This window comes from Macroventuria anomochaeta, assembly GCF_010093625.1.
Source record: "Macroventuria anomochaeta strain CBS 525.71 unplaced genomic scaffold BU25scaffold_38, whole genome shotgun sequence".
In the NCBI taxonomy this organism is placed as follows: Eukaryota; Fungi; Ascomycota; class Dothideomycetes; order Pleosporales; family Didymellaceae; genus Macroventuria; species Macroventuria anomochaeta.
This window is the reverse complement of record NW_022985399.1, coordinates 147,517-173,152: the sequence shown is the minus strand read 5'-3', so window position 1 is coordinate 173,152 and position 25,636 is coordinate 147,517. Positions and strand designations below refer to the sequence as shown.

General features: G+C 53.3%; 9 protein-coding genes across 9 annotated transcripts; 4 read left to right on the top strand and 5 right to left on the bottom strand.

Moving 5' to 3' along the window:
* The first annotated feature begins 186 nt into the window (after positions 1-186).
* Positions 187-2,574, top strand: BU25DRAFT_376222 (glutaminyl-tRNA synthetase). The gene is made up of 3 exons (XM_033704113.1): positions 187-277; positions 354-884; positions 934-2,574. The coding sequence occupies exons 2-3, from the start codon at positions 356-358 to the stop codon at positions 2,301-2,303; spliced, it is 1,899 nt and encodes a 632-aa protein (XP_033557445.1). The 5' UTR covers positions 187-277; positions 354-355; the 3' UTR covers positions 2,304-2,574.
* A 155-nt stretch (positions 2,575-2,729) lies between these two features.
* On the top strand, positions 2,730-6,805 carry BU25DRAFT_494452 (cation-transporting ATPase 4). The gene is made up of 2 exons (XM_033711783.1): positions 2,730-5,995; positions 6,053-6,805. The coding sequence occupies exons 1-2, from the start codon at positions 2,765-2,767 to the stop codon at positions 6,692-6,694; spliced, it is 3,873 nt and encodes a 1,290-aa protein (XP_033557444.1). The 5' UTR covers positions 2,730-2,764; the 3' UTR covers positions 6,695-6,805.
* Positions 6,806-9,562: 2,757 nt separating this feature from the next.
* Positions 9,563-11,888, bottom strand: BU25DRAFT_414514 (uncharacterized protein). Its single transcript, XM_033707311.1, has 3 exons — positions 11,379-11,888; positions 10,751-11,328; positions 9,563-10,698 (listed from the first exon to the last, which is right to left on the bottom strand). The coding sequence occupies exons 1-3, from the start codon at positions 11,653-11,655 to the stop codon at positions 9,790-9,792; spliced, it is 1,764 nt and encodes a 587-aa protein (XP_033557443.1). The 5' UTR covers positions 11,656-11,888; the 3' UTR covers positions 9,563-9,789.
* An 800-nt stretch (positions 11,889-12,688) lies between these two features.
* On the bottom strand, positions 12,689-14,535 carry BU25DRAFT_478435 (uncharacterized protein; the record flags this gene model as incomplete). The annotated part of the gene is made up of 3 exons (XM_033710998.1): positions 12,689-14,192; positions 14,223-14,315; positions 14,489-14,535. The coding sequence occupies 3 exons, from the start codon at positions 14,533-14,535 to the stop codon at positions 12,689-12,691; spliced, it is 1,644 nt and encodes a 547-aa protein (XP_033557442.1).
* A 2,678-nt stretch (positions 14,536-17,213) lies between these two features.
* BU25DRAFT_319798 (uncharacterized protein) lies at positions 17,214-17,906 on the bottom strand (the record flags this gene model as incomplete). Its single annotated transcript, XM_033702238.1, has 1 exon — positions 17,214-17,906. A coding segment is annotated over one exon (693 nt), but the record flags the coding sequence as incomplete, so codon positions are not given.
* A 1,178-nt stretch (positions 17,907-19,084) lies between these two features.
* On the top strand, positions 19,085-19,950 carry BU25DRAFT_180410 (uncharacterized protein). The gene has a single exon (XM_033700909.1). It carries the CDS (start codon positions 19,373-19,375, stop codon positions 19,778-19,780), a length of 408 nt encoding a protein of 135 aa, XP_033557440.1. The 5' UTR covers positions 19,085-19,372; the 3' UTR covers positions 19,781-19,950.
* Positions 19,951-19,967: 17 nt separating this feature from the next.
* Positions 19,968-21,227, bottom strand: BU25DRAFT_414511 (uncharacterized protein). Its single transcript, XM_033707310.1, has one exon. It carries the CDS (start codon positions 21,093-21,095, stop codon positions 20,121-20,123), a length of 975 nt encoding a protein of 324 aa, XP_033557439.1. The 5' UTR covers positions 21,096-21,227; the 3' UTR covers positions 19,968-20,120.
* A 468-nt stretch (positions 21,228-21,695) lies between these two features.
* Positions 21,696-23,348, top strand: BU25DRAFT_414510 (malate dehydrogenase). The gene is made up of 5 exons (XM_033707309.1): positions 21,696-21,912; positions 22,019-22,136; positions 22,190-22,230; positions 22,278-22,481; positions 22,532-23,348. Exons 1-5 carry the CDS (start codon positions 21,847-21,849, stop codon positions 23,120-23,122), a joined length of 1,020 nt encoding a protein of 339 aa, XP_033557438.1. The 5' UTR covers positions 21,696-21,846; the 3' UTR covers positions 23,123-23,348.
* Positions 23,349-24,120: 772 nt separating this feature from the next.
* Positions 24,121-25,560, bottom strand: BU25DRAFT_425016 (phosphatidate cytidylyltransferase; the record flags this gene model as incomplete). The annotated part of the gene is made up of 4 exons (XM_033708318.1): positions 24,121-24,159; positions 24,211-25,025; positions 25,073-25,445; positions 25,492-25,560. The coding sequence occupies 4 exons, from the start codon at positions 25,558-25,560 to the stop codon at positions 24,121-24,123; spliced, it is 1,296 nt and encodes a 431-aa protein (XP_033557437.1).
* Between the last annotated feature and the right edge of the window lie 76 nt (positions 25,561-25,636).

The window sequence follows — 25,636 nt, the reverse complement described above, 5'->3', positions numbered from 1 at the left end:
GACACGAACTCGTAGTGACACCGAAACAGCGCATGATACAGGGGAGTGTGAGGCGGTTGAAGCTTCACAGCAAATCACCGCTTGCAGCGCCACAACGCCACAATGACTGTTAGCGCGTTTTGACTCAAATGTTCCCCTCCAAAACCCCCGCCAGCTGCTACACGCGAGCTTCGCAACAAAGCTAACTTTGCTTTATACTGTCTTGCTAGCAAAACGTAAGGTAAGAAAGCTCAGCAGCAGCAGCATTCTGTTCAATTGCAGCTTGCTCAATTGCTTGGTACGTGCAACACTAGAGTACATTCCCGCTATCTTTGTGTTTATTATCTTTGAGCTTTGCTAACCATAGCAAACAGCCATGGCAGAGCCCACAGCACCACCACCTGCGACGGCACCCGCAGCCGAGGAGGAGAAGGGCCCCTCAAAGCGCGCGCTCGAGAAGGCCGCCAAGAAAGCTGCCGCCAAAGCAAAGAAGGCCGAGCATGCTCTGCGACCCAAGGAGCAGGCGAAGCCCGCCGCCAAAGCTGAGCCCGTGAGCATGTTCGCCGAGGGCTGGCTGAAGCGCATATACGAAGAGAAGCCCGTCAAGGAGGTATACACACGATTCCCTCCCGAGCCCAACGGCTATTTGCACATCGGCCACTGCAAGGCCATCGCCGTCAACTTTGGGTTCGCGAAACACCACAAGGGCGTGTGCTACCTACGATACGACGACACAAACCCGGAGAAAGAGGAGGAGAAGTACTTCACAAGTATCCTGGACATCATCAAATGGCTGGGCTTCGAGCCATGGAAGGTTACATACAGCAGCGATAACTTCGATAAGCTGTATGAGCTAGCGGAGGAGCTGATCAGGAAGGACGGCGCATACGTGTGTCACTGCTCGCGTGCGTGACCACACGATCATCGCATGAAACAGAGGCTGACCCATAGCAGGAGAGGAAGTCAACATGCAGCGCGGCGGGCCAGACAACCGCGGCAAACGTTACGCCTGCGAGCACCGCACACGACCCACGGAAGAATCGATCACCGAGTTCCGCGCCATGCGCGACGGCAAATACAAGGCTGGCGAGGCGTACTTGCGCATGAAGCAGAGCCTGACGGATCCCAACGAAGGCAACCCACAGATGTGGGATGTGCCCGCCTACCGTGTCGTTGAGAACAACCACCACCACAGGACGGGCGACAGGTGGAAGATCTACCCTACATACGACTTCACACACTGCATCTGTGATGCGCTCGAGGGTATCACACATTCGCTGTGTACGGTCGAGTTCCGCCAGAGTAGGATATCGTATGACTGGCTGCTGGAACAGCTCGACATGAAGGTGCCCAAGTCGGAAGAGAAGGGTCCTATGCAGAGAGAGTACGGTCGTCTGAGCGTGAATGGGACCATCTTGTCGAAGCGTCGCATCTTGATGTTGGTCGAGGGCGCAAAGGTCGGCGACAGGACAATCCCACCGTCAGTTCGCGGCTGGGACGACCCACGTCTGTACACCATGGTCGCGCTGCGCCGTCGTGGTATCCCTGCGAAGGCGATGCTCGACTTCGTCGAAGAACTGGGCGTCACCGACTCCTTCACCGACATCGAAGCGCCCCGCTTCGAGGCCTCGATCCGCAAACACCTCGAGCGCACCGTCCCGCGCCAGATGCTCGTCCTCGAGCCTATCAAAGTCGTTATCGAAGACTTCGCCGCCGAAGACGACCAGGATGTCACCGTCCCCTACGACCCCAAGGGCGGCATCCCCGGCGAGCGCAAGGTCAAGGTCGGCAGCTCAATCTACATCGACCGCAGCGACTTCCGCGAGGAAGACGACCCGGATTACTTCCGTCTTGCACCCAACAAGACTGTCGGTCTGTACAACGTACCTTTCTCCATCCGCGCAACGTCTTTCGAGAAGGATGCGAGCGGCAAGGTCACAGAGATCAAGGCCGTCAAGGTCCCGTCGAGCGAGAGGCCGAAGGCGTATATCCAGTGGGTCGATGCTGCGACGGGCATCAAGGTCACGGCGCGCCAGTACAACTCGCTCTTCAAGACCGAGTCGCCCAACACATTGAACTGGAAGGACGGCAGCTGGGCCGACGACCTCAGGCCGGACTCTGAGATCATCTACGAGGACGCGGTCATTGAGCGGGGCCTGAACCAGTTGATCAAGGCGAACAGCCTGAACCCGAGTGGGTCGAGTGATGCGCTGGTCAGGTTCCAGGCGCTCCGCACAGCGTACTTCTGCGTCGATGTTGAGTCGACCGAGGACAAGATTGTGCTGAACCAAATTGTCAGCTTGAGGGAGGACAAGGGCAAATAAGTGGGTGTGTGTGGGTGTGTGTGGGTGGGTGGGGGTGTGTGCATGGGTGCGTGTGCGTGCATGGGTGCGTGTGCGTGAGTGCGTGTGCGTGGGTGCGTGGGTGCGTGTGTGTGTTGTAGTGGACAAGAGCAAGGCGTTTCGGGGGGGCGGGTATGATGAGCTGGATGTCTTTACGACGATAGAGATCAATTTCGACAATCCTTGGTTACTTTCACCTGCTCAAAACACACGAAACGCTGGATACGAGCCAAACAAAGCCTCTCAAGACTACAGTAACCTGTGGACGCTGTTTGGTCAGAGGGAAGCTAACCCCACACGGTAGTCTTCGTGAAGGTTCTCGAGCCGGGGCCAAGCGGTCGGAGCAACAAGGGCCGACCGTGCATGGCGGGCGGCGATGGATGGCGGCATCTCGACAAAAAGTTGCAGAGGACACGACATCACCGTCACCACAACCACCCAGCATGGCGCCGCTCGTTGACCAGCGGCAGATTCGGTCGGCCAGCTTGCACAACCCGCTGCCATTCCAGCTGCATCTCTACGTGTGGCCGTTCCTCGTCATCTGGCCCGCGTTCTCGTCCATCTACCTCTCCCAGGCGCGGTACGAGCAGTACATCCAGTCGCAGGAATGGACGTTTGTGTGGGTGGCGAGCATAGTCACCCTGCAGTCGCTCCTCTGGCTGCTCACCCAATGGAACATCAACCTCAAGACGCTCTTCACCACCACCAAGGCCGCCGACATCCGCTCCGCGCAGCTCATCAAGGTGCAGCCCATCGAGAACGCAGGCGGCGCGGAGATCTGCCAGCTGAAGCGCGACAACGTGGGCGGCAAGCCGAACCTCTCGTTCCTCTTCCAGAAGCGGCGCTTCCTCTACGACCCGACCAAGGGCTCCTTTGCCCCGCTCGCCTACGCCCTCGACAGCGACCCGAAGCCGCAGCTCAAGACGCTGCAGCAGACCCAGGGCCTCGTCTCGCCCGCCGACGTCGAGCGCATCCAGCAGCACTACGGCGACAATGCCTTCGACATCCCCGTCCCGACCTTCACTGAGCTCTTCAAGGAGCACGCCGTCGCGCCCTTCTTCGTGTTCCAGGTGTTCTGCGTGGGGCTGTGGATGCTCGACGACTACTGGTACTACTCGCTGTTCACGCTGTTCATGCTCGTCATGTTCGAGAGCACTGTCGTCTGGCAGCGTCAGCGCACCCTCAACGAGTTCCGCGGCATGAGCATCAAGCCCTACGAGATCCTGGTGTACCGCCAGAAGAAGTGGCAGGAGGTCATGAGCGATAAGCTGCTGCCCGGCGACGTGGTCAGCGTGGGCCGCACAAAGGAGGACTCGGGCGTTGCCTGCGATATGGTGCTGCTCGAGGGATCGGCTATCGTCAACGAGGCTATGCTGTCTGGCGAGAGCACGCCTGTGCTCAAGGAATCGGTCCAGCTCCGCCCTGGCGAAGCGCGCATTGAGCCTGAGGGCCTGGACAAGAACGCCTTCCTCTGGGGCGGCACCAAGGTCCTGCAGGTCTCTCACGGCAACAGCGCAGAGGATGGTGCGGACACGGTCCCGCGCCTGTCGTCTGGCGTGCCTCCGCCGCCGGACAAGGGTGCTGTTGGTGTCGTTATCAAGACCGGCTTCGAGACCAACCAGGGCAGCCTCGTCAGGACCATGATCTACGCCACCGAGCGCGTCTCCGCCAACAACGTCGAGGCCCTCCTCTTCATCCTCTTCCTCACCGTGTTCGCCATCGCCGCCTCGTGGTATGTCTGGCAGGAGGGCGTCCGGCTCGACCGGCAGCGCAACAAGCTTCTCCTCGACTGCGTCTTGATCGTCACGAGTGTCGTTCCGCCGGAGCTTCCCATGGAGCTTAGCCTCGCCGTCAACACCTCCCTTGCGGCACTCAGCAAGTACGCCATCTTCTGCACCGAGCCGTTCCGCATCCCGTTCGCCGGTCGCGTCGACATCGCCTGCTTTGACAAGACCGGCACCCTCACTGGCGAGGATCTCATTGTCGAGGGTATTGCCGGCCTTTCGCTGGGCCAGCCGGGCGTCAGGACCAGCACTGATGGCGCGCACACCGAGCTCACCAAGGTCAACCAAGTCGGCACGCAGACGACGCTCGTGCTCGCCACCGCTCACGCTCTCGTCAAGCTCGATGAAGGAGACATCGTCGGTGAGCCCATGGAGAAGGCTACCATTGAGGCTCTTGGCTGGAAGGTCGGAGCCAAGGACACGCTGAACGCTTCGACTACCACCGCCAAATCCCACGCCGAACTCGTACAGATCCGCCGCCGCTTCCAGTTCTCGTCCGCCCTCAAGCGCCAGAGCTCCGTCGCTACTGTCCTGGTCAACAACAACAATGGAAAGAAGGTCCGAAGCACATTCGTTGGTGTCAAGGGCGCGCCCGAGACAATCCGCAGCATGCTGGTCCACGCCCCGCCAAACTACGAAGAGACCTTCAAGCACTTCACTCGCAACGGTGGTCGCGTACTTGCTCTTGCCTACAAGTTCCTCGCTGAGGATGGCGAGTGGGGCCAGAACCGCATCAACGATCTTAAGCGTGAACAGGTCGAGTCGGAGCTTCACTTCGCTGGTTTCCTCGTCCTCCAATGTCCGCTCAAGCCGGATGCCGTCGAGGCATGCCGTTCGCTCAACGAGTCTAGCCACCGTGTTGTTATGATCACTGGTGACAACCCATTGACCGCGGTCCACGTTGCCAAGCAGTGCGAGATCGTTGATCGCGAGTGCTATATCCTCGATGCGCCCGAGCACGACGAGTCTGGAAAGGCTCTTGTCTGGAAGAGCGTCGATGACAGAGTCAACATTCCCGTCGATCCCACACAACCTCTGGCTGCCGACATTCTCAACTCCAAGGACATCTGTATTACCGGATACGCTCTCGCCAAGTTTGTTGGTCAGCCTGGCTGGAAGCAGATCCTCCGCTACTCCTGGGTCTACGCTCGTGTATCGCCAAAGCAGAAGGAGGAGATCTTGCTCGGCCTCAAGGACTGCGGTTACACCACGCTGATGGCCGGTGACGGTACCAACGACGTCGGTGCGCTCAAGCAAGCTCACATCGGTGTTGCGCTGCTCAACGGCACGCGCGAGGATCTCGACAAGATTGGCGAGCACTACCGCAACACGAAGATGAAGGAGATCTACGAGAAGCAGTGCCAGATGATGACGCGCTTCAACCAGCCCCAGCCTCCGGTCCCTGTCCACATTGCCCACTTGTACCCTCCCGGTCCCACGAACCCGCACTACGAGAAGGCGATGCTCCAGCAGGCACAACGCAAGGGCCTCGCCGGTGCTAATGGCGCTGCCAACGGCTCTACCGACGTCGCTGCGCGTCAGGAGAAGAAGCCTATGGGTATTCAGGAGCAGCTCAGCCAGAAGATGATGGAGTCTGAGCTCGACGAGCTCAACAACGAGCCGCCTACGATCAAGCTTGGTGACGCTTCCGTCGCTGCGCCGTTCACTTCCAAGCTCGCCAATGTCGTTGCTATCCCCAACATCATCCGCCAGGGTCGCTGCACACTCGTTGCGACTATCCAGATGTACAAGATCCTTGCGCTGAACTGCTTAATCTCTGCCTACTCTTTGTCTGTGTTGTACCTCGACGGTATCAAGTTTGGTGACGGTCAAGTCACGATCTCGGGAATGATGATGAGCGTCTGCTTCCTGTCCATCTCCCGCGCAAAGGTATGTTCCTCTTCCCTCCCATCTTTCAACCCCCTTTTGCTAATCTGAACGTGACAGACCGTCGAAGCCCTCTCCAAAGAGCGCCCGCAACACAACATCTTCAACATCTACATCATCGGCTCCGTCCTCGGTCAATTCGCCGTGCACATCGTAACCCTGATCTACGTCTCCCAGTACGTCCAGCGCGTCGAGCCCAAGGACCCCAACCCCGATCTCGAAAAAGAGTTTGAGCCTTCCCTCCTCAACTCCGCAATCTACCTCCTCCAACTCATCCAGCAAATCTCCACCTTCGCAATCAACTACCAGGGCCGCCCCTTCCGCGAATCCATCCGCGAGAACAAGGGCATGTACTGGGGCCTGGTCAGCGTGTCTGCCGTCGCGTTTTCGTGTGCGACGGAGTTTATCCCGGAGATCAATGAGAAGTTGAAGCTTGTGCCGTTTACCATGGATTTCAAGATCATGATTACGACGGTTATGGCTGGAGACTTTATCGCTTGTTATGTCATTGAGAAGGGTCTCAAGTACTTTTTCTCAGATAACAAGCCCAAGGACATCGCTGTCCGTCGCCCTGACCAGTTGAAGAGGGAGGAGGAGAGGAAGAAGACGGAGGAGAAGGAGGCGCAGGAGAAAAAGAACAAGGAGATTGAGGAGAAGGCGCGCGCTGCTGGCATTGCGCCGGCTGCTGGCATGAGGAGGTAGACGGTGACTAGAGGGGGTCTGAAGTCGTATATCTGGGTGCATAGCTTGCGTAGACTGACGCCTGACGAAAGTTCAGGCTTGTGTAGTAATATCATTATTCTTCGCTCGCTGCACTTCAACGCCCCAATCACTTGCTGCCACTCTTGGGATGGTATATTATAATCTGTTCCGGCCTGCCTTGCTGTCCTTCCTTCCTCATCACTCATCTAAAGTATATTCTTATCAAAACTTGCGAGGTCGCGAACCATGCGCTTCTCACCTTTCCCTTCCAAAAAAAAAAATCTGCAAGGCCGATTGCATGCTCTTCTGCGTCCTCCCTCTGTCAAAAAGTTACCGCCACATCAATACGTCTTTTGTCTTCTCTTTCTTCCAACGGCTTGATGACGGTGGCACATGCCTGTTCCTTCTGCCCTGTTCAAAGTCTGCCAGGCCAGCTCCATGCTCGGCGCCTTCCTTCTCTCCAGAAAACGCATGACAAACACAACATGTCTACAGCGTTTGAAAACTACAGAATATGCTCTGCCGTCGCGTCCTCAAGCTCATACCTCCAGAATGTACTGTTCTTGTTTGACTCCCGGCTCCACTGCACTTGCCGTCTCCAATCACATGCAAAAAATAATAGACTCACATATGTATTGCTGCATCCCACCTCCGTTTTCTTCCTCATCTCGCATCCTGAGTTCTTTCTCATCAAAAGTGGCAGGCTCCTTTGCTATGTACTCGCGCCCTTCCTTCCCGCTAAAGTACTGCTACGAGGCTAGGGATGTCTGTGTCCACTTCTCCCTCGAGAAGATGGCATGGTTGCCGCTTTAGCTGTTTAGAATCACAACACAGACACGGTGCATGTAGAGTTCTAGCTCTTGCCAGCTCTTCGACCATTCTATGCGCGATATATCTCCCTAGCTACACTTGAGGCATCATAAGCATGTGCCATCTCAGAGCTAGGGGTATATAACTTTCCCTTTCGCCCTTTCTATCATTCTTCTCATCATCTTCCTTCAAAAGTCACTTCCTCTAAATTCTACAGCCGTTTGGTCGATATCCTCCTCCACCTTCCTTCAAAGAGTCCTCTGTAAGGGACCACATGTCTGTGCCTTCTCATTCTCCTAGGAGTACTTTCTAACCCGATAATTTTCTGACGGTGCCAAGTACCGAAAGTCCAGATCAAAGCTTTATGTCTTGCACTTGCCTTTCCGTTGTCTCAAAAGCGAATCAGTGCGGTGCACGATCTGTGCCTTGTGCTCTATCTCAAATTGCTTGATGAGAGTCGCATGTTTTAAGTGCACATTTTACAATCTATAAGGTGCACTATTTTGTGTATACTGTTCTGTCTAATCGCTATCAATGACTGCCTTTTACCGAGAATTTACATGGTCAGGTGCTATGTCTGTGGTCTCTCTCCCACTTTAAAACGACTGCATCTATTGCTGTGCTCTTCTCCATGAAGCTTTCTTTACTGCAGTGGTAACTGCTGCTTAGGCTTCTTTTTCGGAAGCAGCAGTACCAAATCGACATGTCTGCTGTCTCTGTCCATTCTCAAAGCGCTTTCCATACTTTCTATCCTCCTCTCAACAAAACCCTCGACCATACGACTTCAAGTCATCCAGGAAATCGCCCATGTCTGAAGGTTGGTGTTTCTCTGAAATCGGGCATACTCCGTGACAAATCTGGCGCCCGTGTTCTGCTCCTCAGGGATCTTTCAGGTACGTCGTGCCTGGAATCTGATTAATATGAGGCATCGCACTTATAGCCGATCCTGCTTGGGATGTTTGCTCCTGCTTCTTTTCATCCAAGAGCAGCATATTTGCGATCAAAACGTCTGGGAGTTCCTGTGCCTTCGTCCCTGTAATGTTCTACCAAACTCGCTCTACCGGGACTCACATTTGGCCGAACAGCTAGCAGAGTTGCCACATCACTACGGTCCTAGCAGCTTTCGATCAGACAAAGTGTTCCTGTGCTGTTGACAGGTGCGCAGCCCACAGGTCATCGCATACTCGTATCCGATACACATGAATCACCAATATCCACATCATATCGAAAATGGTTGTGCATCATCCGCTTCAGTCCAGTAGATGACCGCATTTGGCATGGTCGCCCCTAATCCGGCTACAGCCGCTCGAAGGGGCTCAAAAGTTGGCATGGACGTCTTAAACGAGTCGAAATCAAGTTTTTTGCAGTGCTCGACAGAAGCCCAAGAATTACTGAATCCAGAAACTGATGCAACCGAAGTTGCGAAAGATGATGTCGAAGGTTGGTAAGAAGTGATGTTGTTTAGAGGATGCGGTGCGGGATGACGCAAAGTCTAGAATCCAGCGAGTCTAGCGGCACGCGTCACGACGCGACTTCGGCACACTGTCGCGAAGTGCAATCAGTCTGCATCACCGAAAGATGGCCTCCTTCTTGGTCAAGTTATTATCGCAGCCAAGGACATCCCGAAGACCATCGAGTTCTACGCAACCCGACTGGGCATATAAAGCATGAAGTCTTCACTTCGAACGGAGAGTGCTATGCATTGTCGTTTGGAAAACCAGAAGTTGAATCTTCATCGGTCCGGGAAGGGGTTCGAGCCGAAAGCAGGTCCTGTCCAACCAGGGTTGGAAGATCTGTGCTTCATCACGGATCACCCAGTAAACGATGTGCTCGAATGGCATTGAGGTGAAATACCCTTGTCGCGATGTGCAGCTTGTACTGATTGTGTCGTGCAAATCTTGGAAGAGGGGAAAGTGTTAGATCGAACTAGGGCTATAGGCAAGCTAAGAAGTGTATATTGCCGTGATCCTGATGGCGATACTGCTATCAGACTAACGGTCAATGTGAAGAGTTTCCAACTACGTCTAAGGCAGCACAACGCCACTTTCGGCTTGCTGTTCTGCTGCGGCGCTCAATCTCATGGATACAGTTCAACGAATCCTACCTCCTTCATTCTACAACACTATTCGCTAGTTGTTGAAATGAGTGGAAAGTGTGTTGTATTGTGGTTCAGCAGAGGCTCGATTACATGGACGCTAGCCTATCACGTGATGGCGATCAGTGGATACCTTCACTCCCTCCGACGCGAGTAGCAGTGCATTGCTTTTGATCACGCGTCTATCTGCTCAATCCAATGCCATGCGTTTCCCTAGGTGTTGTAAACCTGGAGTGTGGTATCTTTGTCTTCGGCGGCCAAAAGCACGTTCTGAAGCGGATGTTTGAGTTTCTGATACATCGGCTTCGTTCGCAGACACTTCTTCACCGAAAGGTGGGTCTTCGTCTGTCATGGAAGGTGCGTCGTCTGATAACGATTCACCTGCGCTCGAGAGAGGTGGTTCGGGCAAAGTGAACTTGATCTTGGGTTGTGCCAGCTCGTCCAGCACCGATCCAACGTCGCTCATTTCTATGACGGAGTTCAAGATGTTCTCCATCTCTTCATCAGGCTCAGGCTCAGGCTCAGGCTCAGGCTCAGGCTCAGGCTCAGAAATATGACTAGGCTCGATGAAGCCGACTTTTTTCTTTCCCGCTCGAGCGCGGCGAAGTTGCTCTGAGTGTGGAAGCGACTCCGAGTCTTCGTCTACGGTCGCAATTGTCAAGGAACTCTTCTTGAAACCTTGAATGTCAAGATTCTCGCCAACATCTTCCCCAAAGGCCTGCTCGTTCGGATCCTCTGTGACTACCACCTTCTTTCGCACCTGCCTTTGGCCCGGAGGACCTTCACCTACGCTCCTGCCGTGAGGATCGTTCGGGAAAAAGCATCTCACACGCTTATCTATCTTATCTTGAGGTTCTGGAACGGGCGCACTTTCTTTTTTGCGAGGAGTCTCTCTTGACCTGGAGGCTTGGGTCCGTTCTAGAGCTTCCCGAAGTTTGGGCGAGCGGACCGAAGTAAACCAATGAGGATTCTCGTAGAACTTTTTCAGCTCCCCGATTAATGAGTATGGAAAGATAACTTGTTGTCTAGGCTTTATATCAGCCTTTGAAACTTCCGTTAGCAATGCAACGCTCCCATTGCGTTCCGCTTGCTTTAGAGCCTGATTTGTCCTGTTAGTATTGCTCTTGGGATGCTTTGTAATCGTAGCTCACCTGTCTGTTTTCCATTGCTTGCCTCAGCAGTGGCCTGACTCTGGCATGTTCATGCTTCTTCAAAGCTACCTGTGACCGCGAATCCCCTCGCGATGCCCTGTTTCTGAGGATCTGCTCTTTCAGATGCTCTTCCTGTTCATCAGAAGAGATAGATCTGATGGACCTGATGGAACCGCTTCGCTTTGGGACATAATGCGCCACATCTGGCTTTCGTTGGTAGTTGTGCAGCACAACCTGCGCTTCTACCATGCTCCGAGGAATATAGCCGCAAGCAAACCATTCTCCTTTCACGCCATGGTGTGGCTCCAGTCCTAGGATATCTCGTACTTCAGCAAGACTGATCCAGATGCTCGCATCAAATGCATCGATGCCTTCTTGTGCCATGTATAGCACGCCTCTTGGCACTTTGGGCAACTCGCCGTATTCAAGCCACACTGGCACTCTTCCGAAAGAAGGTGTATCGATCCACCCTGCCTGCAGTTTCGATGTGTCGATGATCAGCTTTGTTGCATGGGGAATCGTCAGCTTGTTCTTGATCATGTCTGAGGCGCAAAAGGGAGGCGCTTCCAGTGCGGTTTCTGCTTTGCTGTCAATACTAGCTTTCAAACGACAAGGGGGCAATGCGTACCTTCGTGTTCAAAGGTTGAGATGAAGCACGATTCCAAGACGGAACAGTTGCTGTGTATTAGGTGCGCACGCAAGTTGTCCTGCGTCACATCTTCACAAACGAAGTCCAGCTTCGCATGGAAACCGCCTGACAAGGGAGTGACGACTGAGCCATCTTTGTCATTGATCGTGGGGAAGGCGACACTGTCGACTACAACGTATAGACAGTCCGGAGGTCTGCAACGTGTCGCCATTTCTTTCGTTGGCGAAAAAGTTTCTGGTGAAGTTATTCTCGTCATATTGGCCACTTGATGGACCTTCTGGTCGTAGAAGGCTGATGGTGCATGCTGCAATAAAGGTTGAGTGCAGAAAAACAAGTGGTTTGATGAGGTTTGTGAATGCAACAATTTGTGGAGGGTGCGGAAAGTAAGATGGGGTGTTCGTGGTCTTGGGAGCTTTTTCTGTGGCGGCGTAGCCACTGTAGCACACTGATAGCTACAGTAAACGATTACGTAGGACTATCGAGTCGATGGAACACTGCGCTGAGTTGCTATCTAGCTAGGAGAAGACGATATATATTGGCCCTGGAACGTGCTAGTCCAGAAGAGTCTAAGCAAGGGTAATCGGGTCTCGTACGGATCAGCTGATACCGCAACATTTTCAACTCAATATTTCGTTGTGTGGATTCTTCATCCTGGTGGTTCTGTACCAAATTTTACAGGAAGGTGCGCCACATACAACTGTCGCGTTATTTGGGACACGTAGCCAAATGACCCACATGCACCAAACTAATACACTGCTACCTGAAATCAAGGTCGTTCTTTCTAATTTGATGCTATGGCTTGCGGTAGGCCAAGTTTGTAACAAGTTTATGAATGCTCCTCGTTTTGCATCACGATTGGCCCAGCATCAAGGATATGCGAAACACTGGGGAGGCCATCTGAGAGCACATTCGGTACGTGTTTGGGTAGACTTTGCCCATGACCCAGCGGTAGTATGAAATTTGGGATACTTCCAGCGGGGTATGTTTGTACGCCTCATTGCTGTTCTGCCATGTCACAAGGACCACGACAGATAACCTGAATATTGTCGCAAGGCACAAGCTTTGGCCGATGTGGTTGAAAATTGTCAGGGTTGTTCAGTCTATCAAGGTCTATCCACTAGTATAAAGACTCCGGCATGATGCATAACAGAAAAAATACGCCGTCACACGAGCATGTTGTAACCATGTTACACCGCAATGACGATCCGGCTGCTGCCCGAAGCTAAGATCTTGGTATGAGTAGCCAAATCTTTAGGTCCAGACGATGCTGTCGTGTGACATGCCGCAACTCAGGATGAAAACGCCTCTTCAAAAAAGTCAATGTTGCGCAAGCCCACACGTCGCCTTACAGCTGCGCGCACACTGTCGTTGAACCCTCCTGGACCACATACTGTGACTGCCATAGCACCGACTTGCGCCAGAACCTGTTCATCGACGATCTCTTGGGGGTCGCATCTCTGCGAATAAACCTCTGCTTGAATAGGCAATGGCATTGCCTCCGCTTCCTGTGAGGTTGACCGCGAGACATATAGCCGTATCTGGACAATGTCGCTGGAGTCTGGCATAGCGGCGAGCTCCTCCAGCCATGGGTATATCCATTCAACGGAGTCAATGTTGGGTATGCACCAAACGAGCACGATCCTCCGCGTGGCCGATGTATTGTGACTGTACCCTGCAAGCAAATGTCGCACGAATGACAACTGATGCGTGATGCCGGCACCTGCGGCAAAGAGCACAACAGTGCCATACGAGTCCAGAGAATGGTAACCACCATATGGTCCTTCGATCGCGCCCCATAGCTCAATATGATCGGTCTTAGCTTTGGAAGCCCTGTCGTACAGCGCGCGGGTCATGCCCTTACGCGCGCGAATGATACACGAGATCGTGCTGGGGCCGCTTTCGATCTTCAGATCCTCAATGCTCAAGGGAATCTTTTCTGAGTCCAGACTAGCGTTCCCTGAACAAGTATGCCAGGCTACTGAGAATGGGTGCAAGGCAAATGGAGCTATCCTTGGCAAGTATACGTAGGTGTGCGATCCAGGTTTGCCGTTCCACGACCTTGGTATGGAGAACGTTACGCGGGTTGCTTCTCCGGGCAAAGCTTCAACGGTAACTTTGGTCCAGCTGCGTCGCTTCCACGAGGAGTTGTAATAGATGACACGTCCAAATGTTATCAGTGGCTTCAGCGCAAGCAAAGTGATGAACAGATATGCCCAAGGAAGCTGCGGCAAAGCATGCTTCGCCATGTGAAAGTAGACGCCAGATACTGCTATGACGACGCCGAGGCGATGGAAATTCAGAAAAGTGTCGTAGGAGGCTCGTCGGAGTGGTCCGAGGGACTGTAGTAGGAGGAATATAAAGGCTGTGAAGCCAGCGAGACCCCATTGATAGGAGACCGAATGTCCTAGGACCCACTTAACGCTGTTCCAACCGTCTTGCCCTTTGTAGGTGACTCTGTACGTATTGTACATAAACGCAGCGACGTGCGCTATTGACTCAAGAATTACCAATCTTGCTGTCCATCGGTGAAAGAGATTGAACGTGTCGTGGCTGACGCCGAGTATCCAGATGAGCGGGTTGTTGCGGAGAGCAAACAAGACTGCGAGGATTAGATTGAATGCCGCGAGAGCTCCACATCGGCCTCGAAGCTCCGCAAAGCGCTGATCGGGGATGTTTTCCGGCACTGCGAGGCAGTATGCTATGTTGCTGGCAATGTAGACCACGATGACCAGGAACTGGGGTCTTGTAGGCAGAGTTCCAGCATTGATCGCGGAGGCCACTCGCAGCTCACGACTGTGTCGATCGCGCACGAGGGGAGCATACAGGAAGTATCTTTTGAGTGGGGCCCAAAATGAGTACCGATCTCTTCTCCAGAAGTTATGGCCACGGCATGAGGTTATGGCCGAGACACGCCGTCTTTCGTTCCGAAGGTATACGAGAACGCGATATAACAGCGCCAGAGTGACAGGAACAAGCACTGTCGCTATAAGAAGGTTGACGAAGAGATAGTTCAGAGGTTGATTCACTCCCGTCAATCCGTGACTGAACTTGAAGGGGTCCCCATTCAAAAGTGAAGAGTTCGGATGTACGTTATCGATGTCCGGTTCGTCAGGAACGTGCAAAGTATTTGGTTCATCCCGTGGAATCATGACTGAAAAAAGCGCGGTTTTGCTTCCATACATGCGGCGATGCTGCTTCAAGTGTCAGCGGGAATGCGATGAATACACGATCGCTCTACTCACTTTGACGGAGATCCACTGTTAGACTTGGGGGTTTGGTCTCGATCACACACAGGAAACTAGATGGTCCGTGGCAGAAAGCTATCGTAAGAATGATCTGGAGAGATGTATAGATCGGGCGGGCTCAGTTAAATAAGCTGCAACGCCACGTTGAAGTAAATAAGCTGCAATACCACGTGGAAGAAAAGTAGTGGATATAAGTGTTGTACTGGAGATCTGCTAGTAGATCGTGGATCTATGTACAAGTTATGAAGGCGCAGAGGGAGAGGCCTCTAGCTTTTAAAGTTACGTCAATGGTACGAGCTTGTGGCTTGCTTGTGCTATCTCACCTAAGCCATCTGTATTGTCGAGCCCTGTTACCAACGATATTCGACGTCGAACCAACCAGGTCAGAGCTCTGGTCCTGCCGCCACGCGAACGATACGAGTAAGGCTAATCGGTAACGAACATTACCGTCTGTGCAAGGCGAAAGATCGCCGGGGTAGGCGAGGCGAAGTTCGATGAGTTAGTCGTACAGGCATCTGAGGTGTGTTGCTGTGGCGGAACATGTAACCTGTATCGTTGTCGACTAATGTGTCACAATCTCAAGCAGGGTCCAAAGAGCCGCAGTCCTATCATTGAGAGATGATGGTGCCTTCAGCAAGTTGATCCGAGCGTGTTGGTCGGAGGCCTCTGGCAACGGTGTACATCTTCATATAATGGTTGCTGCAATGTACAGACCTCCCAGAACTTGGTTCACTACTGCGACAGACTTACGTTATGTAAGAATGAAGGCTTTTAAGTGGCTGTTTCTATCTTGGTTTGCAGAATTGACAGTCTGGTACATGTCCTGCAGGGCAATGACGTGGTGAATGGCCACTCGCAAGACTGTCCGCCCTCGTGAGCCACGGTACGTATTACTGTACCAAGTCCAGGGGGGTCTGCAAATTTTTGAAAGCACCGATACTATCGACATGTCATCAGAGGCTGAGTTGCGGTCGTCCCGAGACGTCGGGCAGCTGATCACTTCGTTACGACTCCTCGATACGATGTCTTCGATAGACCACTTCAGGCTATATAATGATTGCTAAAATGTATGGACCCCCTGAAGTTGGGACCGTGATACAGACAGTGCATGCGCACCGTGGTTTTGCTGTGTGGGACAAGCTTGTGAGTGGTCATTATCCACGTGTATGTCCTGCAGTAGCTCTACAGCGTGTCACATCTGTCGAACCAAAGACATATAGCCACTCAGAAGCTCTCGCTTCTGTATGACGTAGAAAACATAGGCTAGTGTACCAAACTTAAGAGGGTCCATACATTTTGGCAAGCACCGATAAGGCGTACTGTCGATCGAGCAGCGCAATATGCTACATGAAAAGTTTGAAAACGGTCTGCGTTGTACAAAGGTTGAGTGTTTCTCAATCTCGGTCTCAATTTTTTTTAACCAGCTCGCAAGTCATCCTCTCAACACCGGTGAGCAGCAGGACTAGGACGGTTGTCAGGTCTTTCCGAATCATACCACTTTGAACCAACGCCACTGCCATGCCCAACACGAATCGGGACTTGCTCCGCCCTTCTAAGCCGAAGGCAGTACCATAAACCGTAGAAATGAAGGCGAGGAGCTGCATTGTCATGGTGCTGGTCTTTGGTTCTCGTTGCGTTCCATAGAAGTGGTCCAATGCGACGCTGTCATGTTCGAACCCTTGACTCAATACGTTCGTCCTGGGATGGCACGTTGTAGACACCTGCCGTTACCTGAATAGCATCCACTGCGCACAACATCTGTCGTCGGGTGTCGGTGGGCTGAGATTCCGATTGTGCAGCATCGCCGAGCTCCTTGAACTTGCACTTATCGTTTTTCGATATCATTGGGAGGTTATATGCGCAATGCACAAGACCTCGTGACTATTTTGAGCCTCTGCAGCGCGACTGCACTCCGGCCCCAAGGCAGCATCGCACAGGGGTCCCCACCAAAGCCGAACTGGGATATTAAAAAGTCGACGACCTTCATATATCGCCAGTCTGCCGCGTGTTCAATTGATCGTCAGTCATGTCCAGCTGAATCCGGCCGTAATGAGGACGCGCTATCGGCACTGTGCTGTACTTAGGACGTAGCTGTACATGCGTAGCTCGAAAGACTTTGGACACGGTGAAGATGCACAGATCTTGAGTCAGCGTCATATCGGGTATACCGGGCGGTATGTTGTTTGAAAACCTCCAAAGTATGGTTGAGATGATGTTCGCGAAGTCGTGATGTTCAATGTGCGCGATGTCGTGCATACGTCCTCGCGCCAAATTGATTTTGAAAGGAACAGAGTACCACAATCACAACAAGCCACTCTTACCGACGACGACCTATGGATCTGAAGCTAGCCTACGGTGTCGCCGAGCGCTCCTTTCTGAAACTCCTTTGCATCCGCTTCATCACTCTCCTCCTCTTCCAGGCTTCCACGCTACTGATGCATATCCACCAGATCACGAACAACAGTCCAAACGCGATGCTCCAACCTATACTCTCGGTAGCGAACCAAACAAATATGCCAAGAGTCTTCTTCAATCCTTCATTGTCCGTGTCCCACAGCTGCCTGGCACCAAGAATGACCTGCATCGCGCTCAGAGCCACGCTAAACAATGCGAAGATGAACAGCACCACCGGAAAGAACCGTTCAAAGTATGCAGTATAACGTGATTCGAAGCGATTGAGGTGCCAGCGTCGCAGATGTAATGCTGAGTGGAAGTTCAGCGCGTCGAGCTGGAGAAGCCCGAAGCGCCACCGAGAGCTAACAGCCTGGTCTGGCACTGTGTCGAACGCAGTTATGAAGGCGACAAATGCCTCAAATGTCGTGCTACCGAGTGGCAACAGGTCGCTACGGCGAGCCAAGTTGAAGTCGGATCGTCGTTGGATCAGGCGTGCGTAGGTTCTCAAGAAGCCCAGCGCTGTCGCTTTCAGACGCTTGCGCTCCTCTAAGCTAGTCTGGTCGATGGAGACATCGTACAGATACTCCCAAAAGGCATACGAGGTCAAGTATGATGGCAACGGCTTCAGATAGACCAACCCTTCGACCCACAGACAATGCACTGCCGGATCTTCGGTGACCTGGATCCTTCGATCGAGCACCAGCTGCTGGGTTAGAGATACAATCTCTGGACATGGACCTGCCCACCATAGCTTCTCGCCCAAGTGGTTGAGCTTGGGCGTGTCGAGGTCGTCCAAGCAGTACGACAAAATCTGCGATGGCGCGTGCAGATACACTCGTGGCGCATCCGGTAAGGTTCTTTTCCGGCTGAGACTTCGAAAGCAGCGGGGCTTCTCTGGCTGCTGGAGGTACTCAAGGTCATTGCAAAGCTCATCGCACTTCGCAAACGGCGGTCGATCACCCGTCCACACCTCTTCAGCGGCTGTACTCGAACGCGAAAACGAAGCTACACCATCTGACGAGGTTGCTGGAGTGATCTGGTCTACCTGCGCCATGGACTGCAGTGGTGGAAGATAGGCATTGGGCGCACAAACAGTTGCCGCAGCGATGGCTGGTAAGCAAAGTCGTTCAACTACGCCTGACCTGCAGGTATGGGCAGCATGCAGGGCATGCAGATGCTGTACAACTCAATTGGTCGTCAGTTGCCTCTCGAACATAAGGTCTGTGCGGCAGGGTCAGCGCGTGCGCGCCATCTCAACAATAAGAGAGAGTACTCGCAGATACATGCAATACCTATGGTAAGTTATTGCGAAGGAATCGAGATGAAAAAAAATTGCTTTGCAGGTGCAGCGAGATCATGAGTGGTGTCACAGCACGATATGCTGTGCAGCGGCCTGCGAGTTCCCTGTCGTGTTACCTTTGACGATCAAATTTTACCTTCTGTGCCTTTGTTACTCAGGCTCCCTTTGCAAAAGTATCTGCAGTGGCGCTGCTAGGTAATAGCCCCTCACTCCACCCTTTGCAAGGCCATCTGAAAGCTTGACCCTTGCGCCGACACATCTAACGACGTCTTCGATCAAGATCTTCTCTCCTCACCGGTACGCATGATGCAATGGAGATGTCCTACTATTAACAACAGACAGCGGCTTGGGGAGTGGAGTTCGGCCTTGATGCAACAGCCATGAGCCATTGGGCGTTCGTTTCCACCAAACATGCGACATTGCTGGTGTTTCAGGGGTGCAGGACGGAAACTGAACATCGGTAACCCAACGAGCGACCCTGCTGCCTCGTTTCTCAAGAACGCCTTAGTGTCTGCTCATCACGCCCGGTCCAGGCGATTCCCCAGATCGACTCTCGGTCTTGTCGCATGAAGCGGGCGCGGTGTCAGAAGTCCTTGAACGGACAGTTGCGAACACGCCCTCAGCGACGACAGCGAGAAAGGTCGCAGTCATGCACGGAATCTCTGCATCCGTGAAATGAAGACAAAGATAGGTATTGAAACCTCAGCAACGACGGACTACAGCGCAAGAGTTTCGTGGTCACGGATGTGCGCAGCCCCGCGTACCCTTGCACCTCTCGCCAGGCCTTCGGCCCTAGCGTGGGGTTGCCCCCTGAACATCATATACACCGGTCACCGCAGGTCGCACGATGGCATAAACAATCTTCCTCTCTACGCCCGGAGCAATCTTTAATTATACAAACATTGTTCCCTTGATACTAACGCCTTGCATTCAATCGAAGAGCTGCTGTTTGAAACAGTACTTCCACCTGAGAACATCTCGACTTGAGTACCTCCAAATCTGAATGAGCTCCAACTACATTAAGTACATACAAAATGTCGTCTTTCACACAATCGACGCCTGTCGGTTTACCACAGTCACCTCGAGCAAACCGCCAAATGCTTCTCCCGCTCGACACATCATTCTCGACACAAGAACCATCCACACCATCTTCATCATCAGAAACACTCTCGAGCCAGTCACAACAACCAACACCCAATATACGGCACCGCAACCGCGACTCCTTCATCTTCATAAACGCAACTATCCCTCTTAGCCCCGCATCTTCAACATCGAATGACTCTGCTAGCGACGCTTTCCTTCAAGGCCTTGCCCCACGGAAACGCGATGGCTTTGCTCGCCTCTTCTGCTGCTTTGGCCGCGAGGAACGTGCAAGGCGGCGAGAGCTGAGAGCGACTCAGTTTGAGAAAGTTGGCGAGAAGTCTCACTGGTCTGAGTACTGAGGTCTCTGGACCTCACAGGAATGACGGCCTATTACCTTCCAAGTATGGAGCGACGATCGGCGACGACATTCACTAGGGGGGCCTTCTACAAAAATTACATCAAATTCCGCACCGCCATCTTCTCATGATGGATGTTGATGGGCTGATATGTACCACATCTTCTTTATTCTTGTACCTATCTTCGAGGGGCATCTATTAAAGCCCTACTGTCGAGGCTATCGCCAGCATATTTCCTTTCTACAGCTATGCATAGCGCTGGTGTTGGATTTCGTTTTTTATCAATCTGTATGATGCCACATAGCTGCCGGCACACGTTGAGTGTACCAACGTGACAGCCCTTTTACATATCGACCGATGTCTTCTGCCACTTCTTCCTCTTCCGCTTCCTCTGCGCACTCCATTCCTCCAACCACTTCCGTCCAGACTCATCCAGCTCATCCTGCGTCACCAACCTCTCCTTCGCAAACAACCGGTGCGCCAAGTCCAACGCATCTTGCTGAAAGCGTACACATCTTGCAGACCCTTCAGGTCTCTCGTCTACCTCGGGCAATTCAATCTTCAACCAAGGCGGCGGGACCAGACCCTTCCCTTGCACCCAGCTCTTCATCCACTCCACCAGAACCTGCGCTCTCTCCTCCATCCAGACTTGTCTCGCAGCTCTATCACTCTCATCGACATGTTCCAGCCTCTGGAAAAACCTCTGTCCCAACGCCATCTCAAATTCCAAGTACCTCGCCCCAAACCTCCTCAATCTCGGAAAACACTCCCGAAGAATATATGCTTCAGACACCATGTATTCCCACATAGCAAACAGCTGATCGATCTCCTTGCCAGTCTCTCCAAGATATAGTGGTGTGTAGTAACCATACTGCATGCACACAACCGACACAAGGCCAGCCTGCGCGCTAGGAAACATCCGCATAATACCGTGCACAGTCGAACTGCCATGATGATATCTGTTCCTATGAGAATAGCGAGATACAATCTCAACAGTACAAGTACGCAAGAGCGTCGCCTGGGCCTCATCATGGATTTGATGCGACGTAAGCAGAAGAAGAAGGTAAGATGCGGGTTTGCGGCTTCGGTTGCTCCATCGCGTTGGTACGCGAGAGGTCTGGTAGCGGCAGCGAAGACCGGAGGGTGGGAAGGTGTAGGCGTAGATTTCGTCGCGCAGTTCTCGGGGGAGAGACAGGAAGGGAAATGGTGTGCCTGGGGCGTCTGTTCGGGGGGTGACGATCGGATCGGGATAGATGACAGACGGTGCTGGCCACTGGAAATCGGATGATATTGGGGTCCAGCGGTTGCACTTCACCATGATCAACAGTAGACAGGCGGGGCCTTGTGCGGAAAAGGGTGTTTTTGTGGTGTTTGCGACATATCGCACGGTACATGGGTACTTATGAATATCTGGCATACAATCTTTGAGTCAACCTCGAATACCTTTTGGGGCTTTGATAATGCTATAGCAAGCTAATACAGCGTTGCGAGTACGAGGGTAGCATGATCGAAGTTGAGTCACTAGGACTGTTTGTGATTGGTCGAAACAACGTGTTCAAGAGCTCTGCGCACTTTCCAACACTCACTAGCACCTGCTACCCTCACAAGCTGTGGCTGTGCTTCGGCGAAAGACCCAACGCCGCTTGTAGACTCCCAATGTACCTGAGTATATCTAAGCTCAGTCGTGGTCTTAGCTCATAAGAGCTGCGAGGTGCAACCGGCGAGACCTCCAAATGACTGCTGTGTGGTTAGTCTTATTGGGCTCCCTCTCTCTCTCTCTCTCTCTCTCTCTCTGAATGAGCCGAGCAGTTGGCCTAGTCGAGCTATCCTCCATGGCCTCGAGAGCCGTAGAGGACATAGACCTCAAGTGTGCCGGGCGAAGGGTGGATGCTCGTTGTTGACAGTGACGATGGAGTGGGGCTTGACAGCTGCCGCCGTGTCTCCGACAACAGGAAGGAGCACTGACGGCTTGGCACTGATGCTCTCATCGCAAATCTCGCAAGCCTCCACCATCAACCATCTGTATTGTCCAGCCCAGTCCATCTTCCCCATACCCCATCAGATTCATCATGTTCGCTGCCAGGAACGCTTTTGCTCAGGCCCAGCGCCGCGCTTTTTCTGCGTCGGCCCGCCAGGTACGCACAATCCGCAGCTCTGAGGCCGTTCAACAACTTTTTGCTGCTGAGCGGATACCTCAATGGATGCAATGAGGCATGGATGTGCTGATGTAGTGATCTATAGTCCTCCAAGGTCACCGTCCTCGGTGCCGCCGGTGGTATTGGCCAGCCGCTCTCCCTCCTCCTCAAGCTTAACCCTCGCGTTAGCAAGCTCTCCCTCTACGACATCCGCCTCGCCCCCGGTAAGCCAATTGCTGTCTATACACACATTGAGTGCATACTGACAGCTCTCCAGGTGTCGCTGCCGACATTGGCCACATCAACACCAAGAGCGAGGTACGCCGCCCAGCTGAGCTACCATGCACAGCAATTGACAAGCGCAGGTCCGCGGCCACGATGCCACTCCTTCCGGTCTTGCCGAGGCCCTCAAGGGCGCTGAGATCGTTGTCATCCCCGCTGGTGTCCCTCGCAAGCCCGGCATGACCCGTGACGACCTCTTCAACACCAACGCCTCTATTGTCCGCGACCTCGCCAAGGCCGCCGCTGAGCACGCCCCCGAGGCCAACATCCTCATCATCTCCAACCCGGTGCGCACCACGAATCCACGGCTGGAGAGTTCACGTACTGACTGACGCAGGTCAACTCCACCGTCCCCATCACCGCCGAGGTCTTCAAGTCCAAGGGCGTCTACAACCCCAAGCGCCTCTTCGGTGTCACCACCCTCGACGTCGTCCGTGCCTCCCGCTTCATCTCCCAGATCAAGAACACCGACCCCGCCAGCGAGAACATCACCGTTGTTGGTGGTCACTCCGGTGCTACCATCGTTCCCCTCCTCTCACAGTCCGGCTACAACCTGTCTGGTGAGCAGCTCGACAGCTACGTCAACCGCGTCCAGTTCGGTGGTGATGAGGTCGTCAAGGCCAAGGACGGTGCTGGTTCCGCCACCCTCTCCATGGCCATGGCCGGTGCCCGCTTCACCGAGTCGCTCCTCAAGGCTGCCCAGGGCCAGAAGAACGTCATTGAGCCCACCTTTGTCGACTCTCCTCTCTACAAGGACCAGGGTGTCGAGTACTTCGCCTCCAACGTCGAGCTCGGCCCCAACGGTGTTGAGAAGGTCCACCCAGTCGGCAAGATCACCGAGTACGAGCAGAAGCTCCTCGATGCCTGCTTGGCCGACCTCAAGGGCAACATCAACAAGGGTGTCAAGTTCGCTGCTGAGAACCCGTAAACGCCGTAACAAGTGTTAGAGCATGATGATGAGTTGTGGTGTACACTAGTAATGAACTTTATGGGTCACCGGAACTGGACGTGGTTGGGGTTTCATGTGTTTGCCATTTCAGCAATGCAACTGGAGCAGGCCTGTGTAGATTTTGATCTGTACCTTAGCACCAAATACTCCGTTTGATCTTCCTGAACATGTTCGAACTTATCATCGAGTACTCGAGGGTGGCCATCTGGCGTGCTGGGCAAACGACACCTTCATTGTCCTCTCGTACTTTTCTTTTTCAAGACTCTCAACTAACGACGTCTTATCATGGGATGGACGATGATCAGATACAGCGAAACTGCACGAGGAGTAATGGCTCGAATCCTGTAGGCATCCGCCTTGCAAGAGCCGAGACGGAATGTGAGCTCGAAAGGACTGCAATAATACAATTTTCAGAATATTCGGTCAAGCGTATTGCAGGTTCCATGGGAGTTTGACGCAGGTGTAAGATGTTTGTAAATCCGAGACGAATACTCTCCGTACACGTGAATGCCGGGGCGCACTGGATGTGAGGTAAAGCTCAGGCTGGGCGCGTACTTTCAGACCCCCCCCCCCTCCTCGCCGCCCACAAAATTCAATACACCACTGCACGGAAACAGGGGCCGCTCAGACTTTCAACCCCCAGAGAAGAGGAACATGGCTATCTTCCGAGACTGCTTCGATAATAGTCCCGACAATGCATGCGTTAACTGCGTCAGGCGCCCATTGTGACGAGCAGGAAGGACAGCGCTTGCAACTGAAGCTTAATGGGGGTTGAATTTTGGGGCTGGTATGGCTATTTGATAAGGATGGAGACCTCGTCTCATGCCCGGTGCTACATGCATAGAGGGTATATACGACGACCTCAACGTGATCATTACATATCTCAATATTTTAACAAAGCGAAAGACCCGCCGTGACCTAGCGAGTTGTCAGAAGCAAACATGAGTCGTGATGATGCAAGGGAGACATCGACGCCTCTATCGCTTTGCGACCTGTGCTGAGAGGTATTCGAGGATCTGCACATCGTTAGTCCATGTGCTTTCATTAACAAGTGTAGAATGACTGACCTGCGGCGGAATTGTCCCGTGGTTGACCAGGTTCTTGCTCAAGATCTTGACAACCTCAAACTGCTCCTCGTGCGTAAGTCCGGTGACGGCGGCCTCAATAACACCACCGACAGTGGTCTGGTGCGTCGCAATGAAGCTAGAGTAGTAGAAGAATGAGATTGAACCCATGATGAACTGGCAATCGAAGCGATCCGTCATGCCACCGTGTCCGGGGATCGAATCACCGAAATCCTTGATCTTGAATGTACGCTTGAGGCCAGAAGCGAAGAAACCGCCGAAGGGCGCAATGAGCGAGGCAAAGGTCGCGAGAATGATCATGTGGAACTGGACGGGCATGATTTCGAATGTGTGAGGAATGGGAAGATATGCGGGGATGCCCTCGGGGATGAACGGGACTGTGTAGTTCTTCGAGATGAAGACGGGGTTGGGCTTGCACTCGAGCCCGGTAAGGACGTTCGCGCCGAGGTCGTTGACAGGGCAGATGAAGAACTTGTACTGCGCAAGGAAGTGAGTTGCGAGGATGCCCCAGATGATGGTGAAGAACCAGGCGCCGAGGAAGCCTTCCCAGGTCTTCTTGGGGGAGATCTGAATCAGTTGGTGACGGCCGAAAGTAATGCCGCAGAGGTAGGCGAAGATGTCGTTGGTGATGACCATGGATATGGGCAGGATGAACCAGATGAAGCCTTCGAAGATGTTGTTGATGACGAAATGTGCTTGGCCGACGATAAGAAAGAGGGCCATGTGGGTCCAGGCAAACTGGGTGAACTGGAATTTGTAGTGGCCCTTCTGCAGCGAGAAGACGAAGAAGACGAAGCCTAGCGAGATTAGTAGTTGCAGAGCCCACTCGCAGGGGAGGACATACCAATGATGTAGAGCATAAAGGAAATGAACCGGTGGTGCGTGGCCAGGGGAAGCAGGATCCTGTCGACGAGCAGAATGTGTTTGAAGTAGTAGATGACGCTCTCGCCGTACAGGAAGTACATGGCAGTCCCCAGGAAGTACCAGTTCAGCGATTTGGTGAAGCGCAGGCTGCGGGCCTTGCTTGGAACGTTGGCTATCGCGATAACCTCCTTGAAGCAGATGACCTGGACAGCGGTGATGATGACAATGATGTAGAGGTGGCCGGCGCCGAGGGCGAAGAAGAAGCCTCCGATCATGACCAGGGTCCAAGTTGTGCGCACGATGAAGTTTGCCTTCTTCTTCTCATACTCGCTCTGCTCGGGGGCCTGTGGCGTCTGAAGTCGTCAGTAAGGAACGTCTCCGCAAAGCGAACGTACGAACAGGAGGCTCAACGGCGCGGTTGCGTGTAGGACTGCCAGGCTGCGAGCCCGTCTCGCTGATCTCAGACATGCTCATCGAGGCACGGCGCGCGCGCCCGTTGCTTGCACCCTTATGTGCGAACTTGACGTCTTTGCGAGGACGCGCC